Raw genomic sequence first — 19,722 nt, 5'->3', positions numbered from 1 at the left:
TCAGAATATGGCCAGAGCGAAATGACTACAATACAGCAAGTGCAGAAGAGAAGCAGCAGCAAGGAGGTCAAATGGTAATTAAAACCAAACCGAAAGAAGAGCAAACCAAAACTGCCTAATCTACGACCCCAGGAGAGAATTATTGCGAACAGCAAACAAAATCAGCAGCGCAACACAACTCTGCAGGGCAACGCGGGAGCCAGGGCAGCCCCAGTATTCCCAATACCCCGCGCTGCTGGATCAAGATCCATTTTCCCTGCCCACACGCCGAGGAGAGCGCCCACGGGTGGGCGTGGGGCTTCCTCAGCACCAGAGCACCCGAAGGAGGAGGCAAGCCTGCTGCGGGTGTGTAACTTCTAACAGGCAACGTCAACGATGCCTTAGCTGGCTGACCTAAATCCACGAAAGAAGGGCACAGCAAAGATCTGTTAGATCAACCTCCCTAGTATCCAAATCACAAGGGCTTCTTGACCAGGAGAAGGGTGAAAATTCCAAGCGCTGCTAGAACTTAATTTCCAAGCACAACCAGTGTTCCCGCCAAAGCAGGGCCATCACCATCCACTCCCCAGGATCTTCCAGCAGCCCACAGTCATAAGCACCTCCGAAGGCAGGAGAAAGACATACGCAGCTCCATCAACACAGGTAAACACATAAGGAGCATGGAGATAGAAACGTTCATGAGTTATTTCTGATCCCACCATTCACATCCCTCTGAGATACCCCGTTGAATGCCCGGATTGACCAAGAAGTGCCTTAGCTGTAGTCTAGCTGGCCTCCCAACTTTAGACGGAAGAAAGATGCACTAAATAGCTCGTAATTCCTCCAAGAAAGGAGGGGGACTTCTTCATGTCATCCAAAAGTCCCTTCTCCTCCTACAGCTGCCAAAATTTCCAGGCCTTCTGCCCACCACTGACCAGCCTTCAAGTAGCCGTTCTAAGATCACCGCAGTTGGCATTTATCCCATACATCTGCATTCATCCTCTTCCTAATCATTCTCATCCTCCTTTCCAAACAATAATGAGGATTTTTTTTTTTTTTTTCCCCAAATACCAGACCGAGGGTTCAGACCTGTTCAGGTGTGAAGTCTTGGCATACTGTTGAATTCACGCGAAGCCAGTTCGTTGCCACTGAACAATAGCTGGCGAATTGGCAATTGCTCAAAGAAATCACTTATCAAGGCCACGCCCAACAAAAACAAACTGGTAGCGCAAAGTTTTGAAGTGCATGAAAGGAGGATTAAGAAAGGAGGATGTTGTTGCAGTTAATGTGTAAGATTGAGAGATGAAGATCTGGGTTTTTATTAAAGGGACGCGCCCCGTGATGTTGGGCAAGCTGTAGAAAATCCCTTTATTTTTCATGTCCCTCGAAATAAAACGGGAATAATACTATTTTCCTACCCGGTGGAGAGGTTTAAATCACTTTGGCCCTAATGCTCACAGTACCCACCACCAAAACGTTTGTGAAGCACAAGGCGAGAGAAAAACCAACTCAACCAACCACATCCAATCGACTGAACTTTTAAACTCCAATGAATTGACTTTCACCCAACGTTCAAAGCCCAAACTGACTACACACCAAGAATAAGCATGAGAAACGACACTCTACCGGGTAGTTTTCTGGAGTGGCTGGAAGCCCTGGGAGAGGGGCTGGGGAGAGAGCACCTCCTCAATCGTGACTGCTCAGCTGCGCCTACGACAATCTCATCAATTTTGCGTCACGGCGCAGCGTCCCAAGGGCAGTTGGAGCCCGGGGCGCGCTCTGCATCCCCGCCAGCTCTCACGCTCCTGCTGTGCACGCCCACGCGCTGGGTTTCAAGGCATTAAATTGCATTCATCCAGCTGAGACCTCTGTGGTCCCACAGGGGTAACCGCGTTTTAACCTGCCGCCTCTTTTAAGCGAGCCTGGTGCGTGGCATCCTTTCCAGCGAGATGAGCAGCTTTTCAGTCACGATCCCAGATGAACAAAAGGTTTTTGAGGAAATACTGACTCCACATCCGAGCAACGTGAGCTGCAGATGTGCAAGAGCCAGGCTGGGAGAGGACAGGACCGCTCTGCTGAGGCCTTGCTGGGCCAGAGGGCAACTGCATCCAGGGCTGCGTTTCCCACATTTCCAGGGAAATAACTGCGCTGCCTCCTACACGCTTTGCAAAAGCACATAGCGCAGGGCTGCGCTGCCCCCAAAGCCTGATCCCGTGCTCGGCGCTGACATGTCGCAGCTGGAACTGCTACCCACCACTGCAGGAAACGGCTTTCGGTCTAAAAGGAAGAGAAAAAAAAAAAAAAAAAAAAAAAAAAATCACTTCAAGCTTGGCAAAGCCTTGTAGGAAATTTTCAAGGAGGCCTGTTTCTCCCACGCATCCTCTGCATCAGCACGGTTACTATTACTGTTATAATTTAAGATTACAGAAAAATAGAGCATACAACGGGTGACTGCTTTGGCTCTTAAAAACCTGGCCAAGATGCTGTCGATGTTAAAAGGGGCTGCCGCACGCCCGTAACGTCTTTCCCATTACCACTAGCAACACCGTGCAAGCCTCCGGTAAAGTAAAAACACATGCCGGGGCGTTAATCGTAAGAGATGGATGGGCCGCGGCTGCCAACGTGCATTTCTGCGCGTAGGTCAAGCGAGACGGAACACAAAGGAGAAACACATAGAACAAACGTGCTCAAATAATCACCCTCCAAGCAAGGAGCTGCATAGTGAATCCAAACTGTGACAGATTTTCTTGCCCGCAAATCCTGCCCGGAATGGCAACCGAAAATACCAGATAAGCGTCCATGAGGCCACCACTGCCACCGCCACCCGGCCCACGGAGGCCCAAGATGGCCGCCGTGGGCAGGGAGGCCTGAGGCCTGTCACTGCTTCTGCTGTAAAAGCACAGCAGAACACAGAAAATACAGGAATCCATGGAATCTTGCAGTTACACCGGAATCAAGAAAAGCTCAAGTTAAACCTCAAAAAGTCCCACCCCGCTCCGTTTTTTTGCCGAGTTGCGTGCTCCCCGGCTGCAGCAAACCCTGCAGCCTTCCTCCCCTCCCCGCAGAGCCCGGCTGCGGACGCGCGACCGCGCTGGCTCCCGGCGGGCAGCATGAGTCACCACGGGGGACGGAAGTTGTCCGCGTGCTTCCGAACGCTCCGAGACACGCTCCCATGAATCAAACAGCCGAAAATAGCAGCAGATAAGCGGGGCAAGGGCTGTGAATCTGCAAGACAGAGGAGGAAAGCGTTTTACGATCCTCCTTCCTTCCTCTCCTCTTTTTTTTTTTTTTTTTGGCTAAATACACAAGGTTTTCTTCGGGACATGGCTTTCCACATCGCTCATGAGCTTAAGTAACCCAGCTTGTGCAAGCAGCCACGCGGTGACGGGGCTGTCTGGTATTGCGGGGGGCCGCCGAGCTGACGTCAGCCTGCGACTCAGCAGCTCCCACCCTGAAAACTGGATCCCAGAAGCTCTCTGCTCCCAGCTACCACGTGTTCTGCCTCTCGGGTCACGCTGGTGGTCGCTGCTGGGTTGATTTGGGCTGCGATCCCCGAGTCAGATTTGGTGGGGATGGGCAGCATGCGCGGACAACGAGGAGAAGAAGCTGCTCCTCTCACATGCCACAGCCACCCTGCCCCAGCGTGTGGAGAAGAGCCAATTTCAGCCCCCGGCACGTCCTCCCACCACCATCCCAGCTCCTGGTGACTCCTCCGTGTGAGCCCGCCTGCCGAATCTACCGCACCTCTGACACCTGCACACCTCCTGCTCCCACCTGGCAGCAATTTTTTCCTGAACTAAATCCCAGAATCAAATACAACACACGGCACGGAAGGAGCATGAAGGCCATCAGGAATCTCCCACATCACGCATTCGCCTTACTGATGCCAGGAAATTGTAATTTCTTTGAAGGAGAGGCACCCGGAGACATTGATCATTTGGGGAGGGACAAGGACCGCGTATCCCATGCCAGCTTGGTACAAGATAGGGCTTGTCCACAGCACGGTTACATGTCAAGCAGAGTGAGGGAGACGAAAGCCCTGGGTGCTGATGAAGGCAAGCAAAGCCAGCGCACGGACACAGGAAGAAAAGACATGCCGGGGAGGCATTGGGCCTGTCATCGCTTACAACGTGCAAACACAACAGCGGTTGTTACCGGAGCCAAACAATGAAACTGGAAAGAAAAAAAAAAGAAGTCTCAACTAGGAGAGACTTTGGGTGGGAGAGTTGATCTGATGGAGGGTAGGAAGGCTCTGCAGAGGGATCTGGTCAGGCTGGATCCATGAATTTTGGACAAGGCCAAGTGCCAGGTCCTGCACTTGGGTCACAACAACCCCACACAACGCTGCAGGCTTGGGGAAGAGGGGCTGGAAAGCTGCCCAGAGGAAAGGGACCTGGGGGTGCTGGTCAAAAGCCATCTGAACATGAGGCAGCAGTGTGCCCAGGTGGCCAAGAAGGCCAACAGCATCCTGGCTTGTGTCAGGAGCAGTGTGGCCAGCAGGAGCAGGGCAGTGATCGTGCCCCTGTACTCAGCACTGCTGAGGCCGCACCTCAAATACCGTGGGCAGTTTTGGGCCCCTCAAGAAGGACGTTGAGGTGCTGGAGCACATCCAGAAAAGGGCAACGAAGCTGGTGAGGGGTCTGGAGCACAGGTCCCATGAGGAGCAGCTGTGGGAACTGGGGTTGTTCAGTCTGGAGAAGAGGAGGCTGAGGGGAGACCTCATTGCTCTCTACAGCTGCCTGAGAGGAGGCTGTAGGGAGGTGGGTGTTGGTCTCTTCTCCCAGATAACTTGTGACAGGACAAGAGGAAATGGCCTCAAGTTGCAGCAGGGGAGGTTTAGGTTGGGTATTAGGAAACACTTCTTCACTGAAATAGTGGTCAGGCACTGGGACAGGTAGAGTCACCATCCCTGGAGGTGTTCAAAGGACGTGTAGACGTGGCACTCCAGGACATGGTTTAGTGGTGGACTTGGCAGTGCTAGGTTAACAGTTGGACTTGATGATCTCAAAGGTCTTTTCCAACCTAAACAATTCTGTAAGACAATTGCTGAATCGAAACAGCTACAAGAAGTTTTGCTCTTCCTTAACAGAACATGCTGGGTTCCCCACAGCACATATCTCGGTATCTTGTACCAACTGTTCTGACACCCTGTGCCAATATCCAACATGACACAAACAGATGGTAAAACCCCTCATTTCCCTTCATTCAGGACGGCAAAGCCATCGCACCACTAGATATAACTTCTCTTGTTCCCCACCAAGACTGTTTCTCCCTGTGAGCTTTGCTGGGATCCACATGTGGGACAGGAGCTGGGCGAGAGAGGAGCCCACCACCAGCCTTGCCCACCCCGCACGTCCGCCCCTTCCCAAGGTCAGGCCGCTTACCTGCGAGCTGCTCGCGCGTTGTTTGGGGTAGAGAGCTCCACCAGACCCCTGTCAGCCCGTGGTTTCTCTTATAAGTTTAAAAAAAAAAAACCAAAAACCTGAAAGACATGGCACAGTATGCAAGGAAGAAACGTACAATTAAAGTTGCAGAGACAGGAACAGCCTACAGAAAGCTCTCACGCTCGGGTAACGCGGGTAGAGAGAAGGCCATGAAGCCTCTCGGTAAAGCTGCTTGTCCCAGGAATCCCGCTTCTATCCAAGTCCTGGCTCCACGACTATTCCATCCAGGCCTCTGCCCCCCTCCTAGCCCCCGCGCACACCCCGCAGCGAGCCCCAAGAGCTCGCCTCCCCGCTGCCTTCCTCGTTGCCCATAAGTTTTCTCCAGCTCTGAAGAGCACCGGCTAAATTTCTAGCCTGCTAGGGAAGATTAAATAATCACCCTCCTAGATGTAAAATGAGTATGATTTATTAAAAAGCCCAAAATTTTACAGAGCTTATGAAAACATCACAGGGGGTTTGTAGGTGTCCAGTTGAATAAGTGCCCTGTTCAGCTTTTTGCGGGTTTCGGTCCCTGAATCGGAAGGTATGCGAGCATCGCTGCCAGGGCAAGGGTGCAGAGGCACAGAGCAGGGACCTGCCCTCCTCCAGTTCCCTCCCCATAACTTCTCCTGCCTTCTGTTAATTAAATCCCAATTAGGGCTGCCTGCTGGTAACAGCATACTGGTCTGAAAAAGCCTGGCCTAGTGCTGGGCTTATTTTGCGAAGCGTCACACAAATAAGCAACAGCAGGTCTTACTGAAGCACAGACAGCTCAAACTATTCTCCGCAAGTCTTTGCTTTTTGCGTGTACTGTGCTAATTTGGGGAAAAGGCCTCTCTAGAAACTGCTTTCTTCCAAAAATATTTTAAAAGCACATTATTAAATGTCACATCTTGCATAAAATTGACAACATTAAAGCTTTTGAATACCAACACCAGGGGAAGCGAGAAGGAACGCAGAGGGAAATCAGCACGGCCACTGTGACCATGCCGGGACGTCCTGGCGAGGGGTGGTGGGGGCATCCTGCTGCTCGGGCAGCGCAGGCGAGCTGCACCTTCTAACCCCTCCGAACGCGCCACTGGATATTATTTTTAATGTCTTAGAACAGCACTAAGAGTCATATGGCTCATCCCTAGTCACCGCACAACAATCCTCCAATCTATTCTGCACTAAAATAAAAAAAAAAAAAACCAACCAAAACCAAAAACTTCTCTGTAAATGCAGTGCTATTTTTCCTGCTTTGCTCTCAGCCTCCGTAGCATCGCTCTGCAGAAAGGAAGCGTCCACCTCGGTGAACCCGCCACGGAAGCGTTTTCACAGCTACAAAGGCAAGCTGAGCGTCGGTGGCCGCAGCACAAGGAGGCACAGTGCACACAAAAGCTGTCATTTGGAGAGGACACGTTCATCTGATGCGCTTGTTTTCAGTCATATGAAGAACTCCTCCTCCTCCTCATCCTCCGCTCTGTTTGTAGGGCAGGCCCGCCGTGTTTGCAAGCGGCAGCCCGAAGCTCTTGGCCCTGCTCTGTTGCTCCTTTTTGGAGCAAGCTGGGTCCTGTCCCGGGAGGGCACGGCCTCGCCGGCCCCGTCCATGGGCGCTCGCAGGTGGAGGAGGCTGCTGCGCAGGTCCCTGGAGAAGCCGTTCAGCGGGCAGCGGCTGCCAGCGGCATTCACCACGGTGAGCCCAGTGTCGACGTCGGTCTCTGCTGCCCGCCCATGAACACGTCTCTCCTGGAGGGAGGCCTGCGGCTCGCTGCTGGGGCGGCTGCGGAGGGAGGTGGCATCCCACCACGACGGGGCTGCTGGACCGCGGCGAGAGGAGCAGGAGCGCCTGAGGAGGTCATGGCCAGCTTGCTCAGGAGTCAGGGCTTCACTGCGGTCAGATTTTATTTTACCCTTCGTGGCGTTGATCTCCTGGGTTCCCCGCTTTACTAGGAGAGGGGCTGGGACACAGTCTTGCAGGAATTTTTCATTGCCTGGACTATCACGCTGATGGGAAAGCCCGACATTTGTTTTAAGGGGCTTAGAGCTGTCTTGAACCTGTTGAAGAAAATTTGGAGAGAACCCCATTAGCACATCGTTCTAGCTCGACCACATGATGATGCTCTCACCCAGCCTCACCGTGCTGAAACCACCTGTAGATCACTCAGAGCCCCACCAGAGAAGAGCACCAGACTCTTCCGAGCCAGAATGATGGAAGATGAAACTTCATGCAGAAGTTTCAATTTGCTGCAGGTGACCTAAAGACAGCACACCACAAATAGCTGTGCCTCTTCCCAAACCTTCCTGTAGGCATCAGGTCTGTACTGGAGCTCCTTCACATCTGCAAATCCTGAGCAGCTGCTTTTGGGAAAGAAACTTGTTCAGGAAGCTCTGGATCAAATGACGTTCCTCTGATGGCTGGGCAACGCATGGACCAACACCATGGGTGATGGGTATCCAGGAAGGAGATACTCATCCCAACAGCAAGGCCAACAACAGGCTTGGCTGTTTGTTGTAAAATTTGAGCAACAGGGATCTCCTGTGAACAGTCTGAGAAAGGACATGGAATTAGTGAGCAACTTCAGGGAGGAAAAAAAAAAAAAAAAAAAAAAGGGGGGAGGATGTGGTTTATTTACTTCTTTATCAAACCATCTCTTCCCCAGTAAAACCAAGAAAAGAATTCTTGCAGGCTCAGGGGGGAATGACAGCTCCACGTGGGTTGCAGTCCATGAGCAGACCCTTGGATCTGGTTTCCAGTTAAGGCAGAAAAGTCAACCGTGGAAAGAAATTATTTGCAGGTACAGACCTTGCACCTACAGCAGGAAGAACCACAGAGTCATTTAGGAAGGGACCTCGGGAGGTCACCTGGCCCAGTCCCCCGCTCCAGGCAGGACCGACACCAAAGCTACGTGAGGATGCTCCAGTCCAAGTGGGTGGGGAACCAGTTTATAAAGTGATACTCAATAAGAAGTACGCAAAAGGCTGCCCTGAGGATTAGTGTTCAAGAGTAGCATATAAATAGGCCATACGGAATAATTAGCTTGTAACAAATGACTTCTGGAAGGAAAAAGAAAAAAACCACAAGATGGGCAAATTATTTAAATATCCAAATTACAAGGAAAAAGAAAAATAATCAGAGGTGGGAGCGGTTGTTACAATGGAAGGAAAGCACACTGAGATACACTGCCCTCCTGCTCACGTGCGTAATTCCCATAGGTATAATCCCAGCACAGCCTTTTGGGTCATTTTTTAATTTATTTCTATTCATACCACCTCTGGGTCGCATGCTTGGACAGAAAAGGCAGAGATTTCCTTCGACACATTTCTTCGGCACTTCTGCCCAACTGCACCCCACGCGAGCTCACAAAAATCTACTGCAGGCGATGCTGTATCAGCGCTGTACTTGTGGTACCTCTGGTTTTGGATGCTAAAAATCTGCTTGCAAAAACATTTCACGCAGAACGGCTTATCAGAAAAAGAAAACTGGCTGCTACGATCATTTCATTCAGGCAGGGAAGATGTTAAACCAGCCTGCTCAAAAAAGCATTACTAATTTCAATTTAAAGCAGTAATAATGTTAAATTAACAATATAAAAACATTCCAAGGATCTGTGCTTATATTTATCATATTGATCAACAGCATCACAGCACTGGCAGATCCCGGTTACTGCACTGACAAATTCAAAAGAACACATGAACAAGCAAAAATCTTAATTTCCATTTTGAACCAGTACTGCTTCCCTTGAAAAAAAACCAAATTAAAAAACCCCCCCTCCTCTCAGAGCACCACAGGCACATACCTGAAGCAAAATGGTATTTCCTTCGTAGTCTTGCGTTTGCCACCTGGTGCTACTGATAGGAACGCAGGGGTTGGGCAGGAGAGGCACCAGCTGCCCAATTTCTTGCACCTTGAACTGCACGGCCGACGACTCCTTCGGCTCCGCTGCCACCCCGAGGGGCAGCTGCTTCAAGCAGAGCTGCACCGCGACACTCCGGGTCGCGTACAGCGCGAAGACGCAGAAGTTAATGTTCTGCATGGCCGGTTCTTTCTGCAGGATCATCTCGTAGAGCCTCACCGCGTCCTCGTAGTTATCAAAACTGCAGTAGAGGGTGACGCGCAGGATTTCGGGGCCGCAGTGCACCCGCCTGATGCCCCACACCGGCATCTGGTCGTCCAGGCTGTAGAAGTCCTGGTGAGTTGGGGTGTAGGGGTGGCTTTGCCTGTTAGCGAGCTGGGCACACTGGTACCGCCAGGGCGGGCGCTGGAATTGCTCGTGGATCTGGAAAATCCGTTCTTCTCCCAAGCCTTCGTGTAGAAAAAGGAGAACAGATATTCCGGGAAAGCCGCAGCTTCTCTTACGGTATCTCTCGTAGTATTTCAACGGAGTAACTCGCTCAGACACCAGGAAAAGGCGGATGTCTGGGCAGATCCACTCCAAGAGCCGATCCAGAGTTTGCTGCAGAAGCGACGAGTGCCCCGAATTGGCGAGGAGATGCACGGTCATCAGAGAGTCTGCTCTGTCGTCCATTGCAAAGGTTCCTGGCAAAAAATAAAAACAGACAAATTGGTGGCTTCCCTCTTCTTCTCCTACTCTTGGAGCCTCGGTAACACAAGTCTTTGACAGAATTAGTTCATTTTCCAACTCCACAACTCCAGCTCTGGTCCCTGCGTGCACTGAACTGTCTTGTCCAGAAACACCTCTGTGTCCCACCGGAAGAGAAAAGCAGGAATTCTCCGAGAGGAGATGACGCTGTAAGCACACTCGCCTGTCAGCGGTGGAAACGGATGTGCCGGGTCCCGCCGAGTCCCACCAGCGCGCATCTCTGATCGACGCCTTTTGCACAGGCGATGCGGCACTCGCGTTGGAAAATCCCAGCGTATTTTCCTTGCGGTCAGCAGGCTGGCTGTAGCTGGTTGTAAAAAGCTTGTGATCTTTGTGAGGCACACCCTTCTGGGGCATACAGATAAGCTATTCTTTAAAAACCAAGGAAGGAAAACAGGCTAACAAAAGGAAAAAAACCAAACATGTGAACACAAGGGATAACAATAAGCACAGATAGGAATCAGCCTCAGGAAAGAGGAGCTTTGGGGAAAAAACCTTGACTCCTAGCGACACGCGTCACAACGTCGGTCGCTTGCTGCCCAGCTGCAAACCAGCTCCTGGGCTGTTACACACAGCCCAGAAAAGCTAGGACCAGGCTTTTCTCTACAGACCTGCCCCCGCTGCAGCCAGTGTTTAAATCAAAACCGGGGCCTCCGCCGACTCCAGTTTTACTCTCAACTGGGCAAAGTCTCCAAGGGCTGAAGGGACAAGTAGTGGTGGTTTCCTCTATGTGGAAGATCACTCTCACTGGTAGAAATACACATTCATGCTGTAAAACCACAATAACAACAACATACAATAAAAAGGCTGACTAGAAGCTGAGGGAAAAAAAAAATTAATTTGCACTGATGGAGACAAAAATCACCCGCAATGCTGCTGAGCAAGTGGCAAGTGTTGAGAGGGAGAGAAAAACATCCCAGCCTTTGACAATTGCAGGAAGAGAGCAAAGAGAAGAGTGCAAGTGCTCAAAACATTAAAACGCTCTAGATGAGCTCTGAACAACACAATTTTACTAAAATATGGAAGAGGAAATGATTCATCAACTCTTCGCTATGGGGCAGGGGTGAGCAGTCATCTCCCTTCCTGCATGAGAGGAAAATGGGAATTTCGCCTGGGAAAGAAAACCCTGAAACCAGGAAAGTTCATTGGGGTTCGGTTTGCAGCTGGAAGCAGGAGCTGGGTTTCAGGGTCCTTGCTCTGGCAGGAGGCAACGGCGCCGGGCATGGCAGCCTAAACCAGGTTTAGGCCTGGTTCTCAGACCCGTAAGCTCTCCAGCAGCTCCAGGCCAGGGGTACCCACCACTCCTACAATGAGGAGCACGAGATGAACATCAGCCTTGCCCGAATCTCTCCTTGGCAGGGCCATCCCACCACCCTGGCTATGCACTGGGCAGTGGAGGAGCGCTCTGCTCCTCTTCCACTTTGCTTTGACATCTAAACGTCCATGGGAAGGGCTCACACCCAGGCTCCCCAACCTCGGACAAGAGTATTCTTACGCCCTCACCTTGTCTCTGGTGTATTGTGCCCCAAAACCTTGGGGTAAAGCCAGGATGGCACGGCCCCCGCTGCCCCAGCCTGGTGAATTTGGAGCTCTTCATCCACCGCTTTTCCGAGACACCAAGAAGGTCTCGGGTGGGGAAGAGATCACTCCTGTCCGAACAAAGTGCTGGTTTCATTCTGATCCTCGAATGTAATGAGTCTCTGCCTTCCTCTCTGCTTCCCCTTCCCCCAGCTTTCCCGTCCGGCTGCCAAACGGAAAAGCACATTATTCACAGTGACCTAGTGAACACGCCAAGAAAGATTTCTGTAAGAGATTAGGAAAATAGCAGTTCAGCCTTATGCGAAAAGCCACACTGCTGAGGGGAGGGGAAAAAAGAAAGATTCTGATACAATACTAAAAAAAAAAAAATTATATTGGAGCCCCATTTCAACATGCTAGCGACCGGCCGCAGAGCAGGACGTACAGCAGAGTGCTGGGGCAGTCCAGCTTCGTGTAAGAGCAGGGCAAAGACGAGTATTTGTGTCTACCACCAAGATATACACCAGTAAGGTCTTCATTGCGTGAAGCCTCAGAGAACACTGGCTGCTATCTCTCTAAAACCTTACAGCGGAAAGGCACAGCAAAATAATTAAAAATTCCTTTTCACAGTGAATTCTTAAGATGTGCAGGGTCCTCTGCGGTGCTCAGAGCCCTTCGCTCTGGCTGACACCAGTGAGACTGATGATGCATCACAGGATTTAATAAGTCCATAGCAGCATCTGTAAGGAAGTTACTTTATGAGGATTTAGCCTTTCTGTACTGGCACGTAATTAACTGCAGAGAGACCGGGTGTGAATTACCTAGGCATCTCAGGAGTGGGCCTCATTAAATCCACGCAATGTCTCAGGCTTACTACATTTTAAAAGGCTTTTTTTTTTTTGTTCTTTTACCCTAATCTCAAGTTTTTTTTTTCCTACAGCAAGAACAAAAATACTACATTAATCTGCTAGACAACAATTATCTACAGCATATACAGTACGGAGACAAAAACCAGGATTAAGGTCTTACTTGAATACAACCACTTCTTCAAAGAGTTCGTCTCCTGCTCCAAACCCTTGTGACTCCAATTCATCATCACTTCAGAGGAAAGTAAAACCCCAACGATCAAAAGAGGGGAAAAAAAGAAAATCACCTAACCTATTGCATTTATTTAAGACAACTTCTCTCCTAAACGGTTCTTGTTTCTTCTTTTTAATCAGCTAGCAAATCCAGCAAGGGTCTGTAAGCAGAGAGACAAGAACATACGCATGCACAAAAGGGGAAAAAAAGAAAAAAATACTCGCTACAGGCTGCAGCCTGCCTTACCTCGCAGAGCTACCAGGAGGGCTGACCCTCGGCTGCCGCGGGAGCCGCAGCTCCGACCCGGCAGCAGCATCAGCACAGCAACTCCTGCAACTCCTCCCGTGGACGGGAGCAGCGACTTGAGACTCCTGCCGTGAGAAACGCTGTGCGAGGAGGTGCACGGACACGGTAGAGTTTCAAGGCTAACAGGAGATAAAAGGCAGGCTAAAATGAAAGCAGTTGCTCCTGACGTGGGGGAACAGGCGTCCTTGCGGCAGCGAGGCGCGCTGTCAGAGGGACAATGAGGATCAAACCACATTTCCCCTCAGCGACTGTATTTAAGAAAGTGAAGCAGTTATGCTCGAGCAGCACAGACTTTGGGGTGAGCGCAGGCTGGGAGAGCAGCACCGAGACACAGAGATGATGAAACCACGACCCTGACGAAGCCCACGGTAAAACCGCCATAGTCTTTGAGGCAACCAAGCTTTTACCGTTGGTACTAGAATGATCTCTCAGAAGGAGAGAGGAATAAAGAAGCTTTCCCTCTCCTGACGCCTGAAACTGCCCAAGACACGCGGTTACGTAGATACCTTTGACATACACCAGCTTCCCCCAGCCACACAGCTGGTGGCTGCTACAGCCACACGCGAGGGAAACCTTGGAGAAAGCACCAACAGAAGGTCGGCTCTAGTTGCTCATATGGACTTCTTTCTTGAGCTGTGCTTCCCGAGCAGTCAAAAGGCACAGTCCCTGCCTGGCTACAGACATCCCACCACAGCCACAAACCCAAAGTTTGTGGGATTTGGATTTGTACAACCTGATCGAGGCAGCTTTTGTATTCAGCTCCAGCCAAATCTGGAGTATGTGTCCTCAGCAAGTTACGTGGAACTAACAGACAGATTCTTCCTCAGTTTGACATTGGTTAAAATACTTCAAAAAACCCAAAGCGCTCCCTACATGCAAACCAAGACCCAAGAAATAGAATGAGCCAACAGAAGGCTACATCAGAAATTAGTATTAGAAAATAAAGTCAAGTCAACACTACACAGAGCCAAAATCTAGCACTGACCCGAGAGGGTATCTTCAGGAGCCCACTCCCACTCAGGTCAGTGTGGGATGAGGTGGGAGTCAGCCTGCCTACATTTGAGCTTAAATGCCCAGCTTCAGGGACTAACTTCTGAAAGATTTAACCTAGCAATTTTTATATAAATTACATCTCAATGAGAAACCTTCTAGAAAAAGAAAACAGGCTCATCTAAAGAAAACTGAGACTTGCAGGGCCCAGTGAGGTGTTTATTGAATCAGCTTATGTTTAGCATTGTTGAAGACTACTCAAGGCGAAATTCTTGGAAGGCCAGCAGCAGATGCTGAGAGAAACTGCGCGCCGCAGAGCGTTAATAAGAGCGAGTCACCAGGAGACGGTGAGCTCACCAACGAGTCCAAGCTCCAGCTTAAGGAACAAGTCAGACCTACGCGGTATGAAGGCTTCTAATTACTTCCTGTCCTGAAGGACAAGCCTCCTGAGATAGAGTATATACTCCAAATTCTAATAAAAAATACAACAACAAACCAAACCAAAAGTCTTGGCCTGGATCCCACATGATGTTGGAAATGCAGATTTGCATAATTAAGTTGGTAACAAACACTGAGACAGACAAGCTGCAGGAGATTATCAGCCTTATCTTTAACAGAATTTCAAAAGAAGCAATATCCAAAACACTGAACAACCACCAGTATTAGCAGAAGCGGCTCGCAAGGTCTAGGAAACTCAGGCGTTACTGGGATTTGGGGCAGAGAAAAAGCAGCATATGAAGACTGAAGGAGAAGAAGTACCTGCCTGAACCTCACAGCCATAGCGTGGAATGAGGCAGAAATACAACGTCACAGAACCACTGGTTGTGAGTGTACTTCCCTAAAACCGCCTGGATGGCCTTGAAAACCTCGGCTTAACTTCAAAGGTTGTAAAAAGAAATAAATTCACATTAGATGTAAATACAATAATAACGTCCTTAAAGCAATGCTGTGGCTTTACACGTACAAGATAAATACAGTGTGATCACAACCGAGGCTGCAGGTACTAACCTGATGAGAATAATAAATAACTAAGACTAAAAACAAGCAGGTAAAAAACCCACCAGACTAAAGATGATCCTGACAGCCCACCTGGAGAGAAAGCATAATTGTCCCTGGGCAGTAACACCACATCTACACCAGATTTTCAGAGCAGCTGAAGTGCAGAAGATGACAAACAAGCTAAAGATGCTTAAAGTGCAGAAACAGAGTGATTTGAGAACCTGGAGCATATCTCCTCCCCTTTGGAGTAGTATTTTCACTCTTTTCTGTTTATTATTCACCAATTCCCAGCTAAGACCTCATTTTTCTGTCGCTCTTCCTTTTATTACTGAGGAGATTGAGTGTAAAACGTTAATCCATGTTGACATTGTTCTCTGTCTCGACACACAGACCAAACCGACAGACAAGGGCAGGGCACTTGTCAGATATTACTCCCTCACCTGGATTCCAGCTCAGCAAAGACTAACAGTAGGCTTAATTTGAACCAAGACTTCCTAGAACTAGAGTTGATAGTTGCTTCTTTGTGAAATCTGCTTCTCTGGAGGAATGCAATTCCCAGCTTCACCTGAGAGTGCACTGAGTAGCAGTTCCTTCTGCAGGATTTCAGCATGGTTCCTTAGGAAGGTAGGAACTAGCGAGCCCAAGCGCTGCTGTATCACATAACTGCAGACCAACTGCTGGAACAACGGCTCAAGACACAGGGATTTCAGCCTAGACAGGGTTTATTGGTATTTTTCTATTCGTTTCCTTAAAACTCACTCCAAGTTCAGGATGGTACATGCTGCACCTCATCGGCTACCCCAACTCTATTACGTTTATCCAAAGAGCTGGTTTAGACAGAAAGGAAGATAAACAAGTAGATAATAAATAATAAGCACAACAAATATTGATCGCTGCCAACTAATCCTCACACTTTCTGTGGCCTTTGGAAGTCCCAAAGTTTTTTCAGCTTGTAAGAAATATATCCAAGAAATAAAATCTGGCATTATAACTTCAAAAGAAGATGTCCTGTGATGAGATGGAAAACTCCCAATTTTCAGGTTCGTTTTACAGCCCTAACACTATTTTGATTCATCAGCTGACGCTGCGTACGTAACTCTCAGTCCTTGTTTGTGTCATCCTTAAAGATGTCACGCTAAGCGGGAAGAGGAGTTGCTTTTCCTGCCCTGATTCCTGTTGTTCCAAAACACATTCTTAAAAGTTTAGAGAGTCTGCGCAAGCAGGTTGCTGAAGGCGTTACTGGATGTTTAACAGAGCTTTAGTCTGGGTGAGGAAAAAGGGAAGCAAAAAAACCAGGGAAGCTTACTGAGGTGCTGGTGCCCCTTCTCCAGCGATTTCCCACAAGGGGCTTGCCCTCAGCACCAGCTCCCCACCTCCAGTGCTCGGCAGGGCCCTCAGGAGCCGTCACAGAGCCTGCTCGTTTCTCTCCGTCTGTGATGGAGCCAAGAGCACAGGCAGAGCCTCGGTGACACTGCTGGCACTGTTTCAATCCGTGTCACAACTTCTGATGTGCAGGCGTCTTTGGTAATGCTTCTTTCCTGCTGGAAGTTGCCCAGGATGCCACAAGGAACCACAGAATCATTACGGTTGGAAAAGACCTTGGAGGTCATCAAGTCCAACTGTCAAACTACCAGCACAGCTCACCATCTCAATACCTGACGAATACAAGCTACTCAAACGGCATTTTGCACAAGGTTTGCCAATACCCACCACAATCTCAGAAGAAGTTTTGCTCCACGCACCTCCCGTGCTCTCCCTGGAGATGCGCCTTCCTCGCTGCACGACAGCTGACACGCCGCGATGACAGCGGAACAGCCCCTCGCTGCAAACACCCGTCACTCCGCTGCCTAAACATTTCTTCCCCCAGCGCGCACAATACACCGCACCACCTTTGCTTTGCTTCAGCTTCTGACAGATCCGACGTCAACGCTGAGCCAGCACTTGAAGGATAAGGCATACAAATTAAGTGAACTGCAGCGATGTATTGTTCAAAGAGGAGGAACAGAACAGCAGTCATTAAGACTGGAGGGTTCCTCAGCGTCTGTTGTACCTGGAATGAAAGCTGAGTTTTGAACTGCAGGAGAAAGAATAATTAGTAAAACATCAGCGCTGCAAGTTCAAATGTTGTTTCTTTTCCTCTCCATAAACTTCATCTTCATCTCAATTATATTAAGCGCATTAGCTCCCACAGACTCGCTCCCCATCAAAACTCCAGTTTTGGAGGAGAAATGAAGAGCAAAAACCTGAGAGAGGTGAAGCTGTTCCATAAATTTGGCACGCACTAATGCCAACGCAGCAGGGGCTTACTGCGACGAGAGGTCCGGTCATGTCAGCAAGGTTACATCAAACACGTGGACCTAACAGAAAGTTAGGTGCCTTATTCTCCTGTTCTTTTATCCGGCTTTCACTTGGATATATACATACAAAAAAAATATTGCATTTGTGTAAGATTATGCCCTAAAGCATACATCACGACAGGCTCAATTACCTTTTTTATATATATATATATATATATATATATATATATATATCCACCACCTATCAGGTACTGTACAGTTTCATTACAATACATGTGAATAAAACACTTTAGTCATCCAGAACATTTAGTGCAATGCTTCTGTTTTTACAGGTCCAGACAAGTAAACCTTGTGGCAGCTGCCAATTCTCAGTGAGCAAAGGCAACAAGAACAGACAGCGTTACACCAAAAGCTTTAGGGCTGGCTGGGCAAAGTTTGTCTTTAGGAAAGAGGGCAAGGAGAGACGCTTCCTCCAGGGGTAGCTTAGCATCCAGCTTTGCAGACACACTGAACATCCATTTGTTCTGCAACAAACGGGGAAATTGCACGGATTAATTCTAAGGAACAAAAAGAGCAAATCAAAGCTGGAAGGTAGCCAACGTTGAAAAGAGCAAAAACTAAACCAGGGAATTAAGTGTACTCTAGACCCTTTAAAATAAACTTGTCTACAAAAAAAATACGTGTCTATGTATCTTCAAATAGCTACAAAACTCTAAACCTACTTTTGATTTATAAAATTCTAAAGAATTAAACTCCATGTTTATTACATCTTGTTACTGTGTTTAACTGCATATTAACACAAAGAAACTAAACTTACTAACAATTACACTCATACATGTAACTACAATCCTGCTGACAAAAATGTAACAAAATTACAAGGAAGCTTTAAGCAAAACCATAATTAGATAAAGCATAGCAGAAATCTACTATGGACTGTAAAAGAAATCTCGCTAACGTACACAAAGAACGTAAAGGCACGAGCATCAAACTCACCTTAAGCAGAGTCCTAGGGATCTCTTGTTCTCTCTGAGCAGTTTTCACATTGTCCATCTTTAAATCATCGCTATCGTGGTCTCGTTGTTCAGTGGTAAAGGGCATATTTCCAAAAGGTGACTTCAGCAAAAGTCCCTTCCTAAATAATTAGTCTTCAAAATTCTATTAAATTTAAAATGGAAATTACACTTAGTATTGGTTACCAAGAATAGCCACCATCAGTCCTCCTGTCAGGGATAGCAACGTTAGTATCTCTGTAAGCTTCACGGGGAACACCGATGTGAACCCGCTTCTCCCTGAAAAACACGCAGGGAAGCATTAACATGCAATTATCACAACACTCATGCGATTAAAGAATAAGGTATGCATAAAAAAAATCCTTCATACTGATCCATGGAAGGGCAAGTACATTTTGAGGAAGGTGTTTCTGATGACTTAAGACACAATCCAAAACCCAGACCTCATGCAACCTGTATTTAGCGTTGTTCTACGGCTAAAAATGGATTAGAGTTCTGTTGAAGTTTTGCATGTACTGTGCAGAGACACACTGGTGTTTTAATAACCCTCAGCAAATACATTTTTAGAACAGCTCACGGCCTAGCTGTTTTCTCTGGGGGGGTAAATTCTTGATGAACAATGGCAGGAAAGTCCCTCAGCCACCTCCCCGCTCGTTATTTAAAAGCTAATCTGGTGTGTGCGTGTTGGGGATGTGCAGCAAACTTAAGCAAAGCTTCTTAAAAAAAAGTTTCAGAATAGCCAATCTAAAATACCACCCCCATTCCAGCAGAAGGAACAGCCTACTAATGCACAATAGCCAGGATCGGTACCTTGAGAGGCGGGAGAGGGGTGAAACTGGGGACATGTTATGAAAAATCCTCTCCCATCACATTGCAGCACTACAGCACCACCACGTATTTGTCCGATACAGCTAATCAATAACTGCTCTGGCAGTACCTCCACACTCCACAACCAAGTTCTCTTTTCGTTTCAACTCCAGCTGTACATATTGGGAAACCCATTCCAACGATATTTTTCACTACCTATGGACGAAAGTAATGCGAACCAAGGAAAAAAAATAAATATTGTTTTGAATTAAAACAGAAAAATACCTGTGGCAGAAAAGCCATGTAATATGTGCACTGGAATGTCAGAAATACTGCTTAATAAAAACTCTGCAGTGCAATGCACACTTCAAACAGTTTCTAACTATGAGAATAACGATGCCACTAAACTGCAATTTTTTAATCTATTTTTGCAGCATACTGACAGGAAGAAAAAAGTTCCAGGGTAAGCACTAAAAAAATTCATTACAGTAACAATTTTTTTATTGCATGTTCAAAATGCGTTTTTAAAAACAAATAGTGAACGCTGGCTTCGCTTTAATCTCCTGAAAAATGCGCTTATGATGGGAAGCCCTGGGGCGACAGATCCATCTATGATGTTTATTAACAAAATATAATCCCAGTACGCTCCCCCAGGGGACAGTATTTAGTTTCAGAAGATTGTCAACCCTGTACGCTAACACACTTAAATTAGTTGCTTGTGTACACTAAA

The 19,722-nt window shown here is 48.2% G+C and overlaps 1 protein-coding gene across 1 annotated transcript; it reads right to left on the bottom strand.

The window, feature by feature from the left end:
• Positions 1–5,807: 5,807 nt before the first annotated feature.
• Positions 5,808–10,380, bottom strand: FAM124B (family with sequence similarity 124 member B). Its single transcript, XM_086754618.1, has 2 exons — positions 9,182–10,380; positions 5,808–7,439 (listed from the first exon to the last, which is right to left on the bottom strand). Exons 1-2 carry the CDS (start codon positions 10,340–10,342, stop codon positions 6,828–6,830), a joined length of 1,773 nt encoding a protein of 590 aa, XP_086610744.1. The 5' UTR covers positions 10,343–10,380; the 3' UTR covers positions 5,808–6,827.
• Between the last annotated feature and the right edge of the window lie 9,342 nt (positions 10,381–19,722).

This window comes from Chlamydotis macqueenii, chromosome 9, assembly GCF_036417535.1.
Source record: "Chlamydotis macqueenii isolate bChlMac1 chromosome 9, bChlMac1.mat, whole genome shotgun sequence".
Lineage (NCBI taxonomy): Eukaryota > Metazoa > Chordata > Aves > Otidiformes > Otididae > Chlamydotis > Chlamydotis macqueenii.
This window is presented reverse-complemented; position numbering and strand designations above follow the sequence as displayed.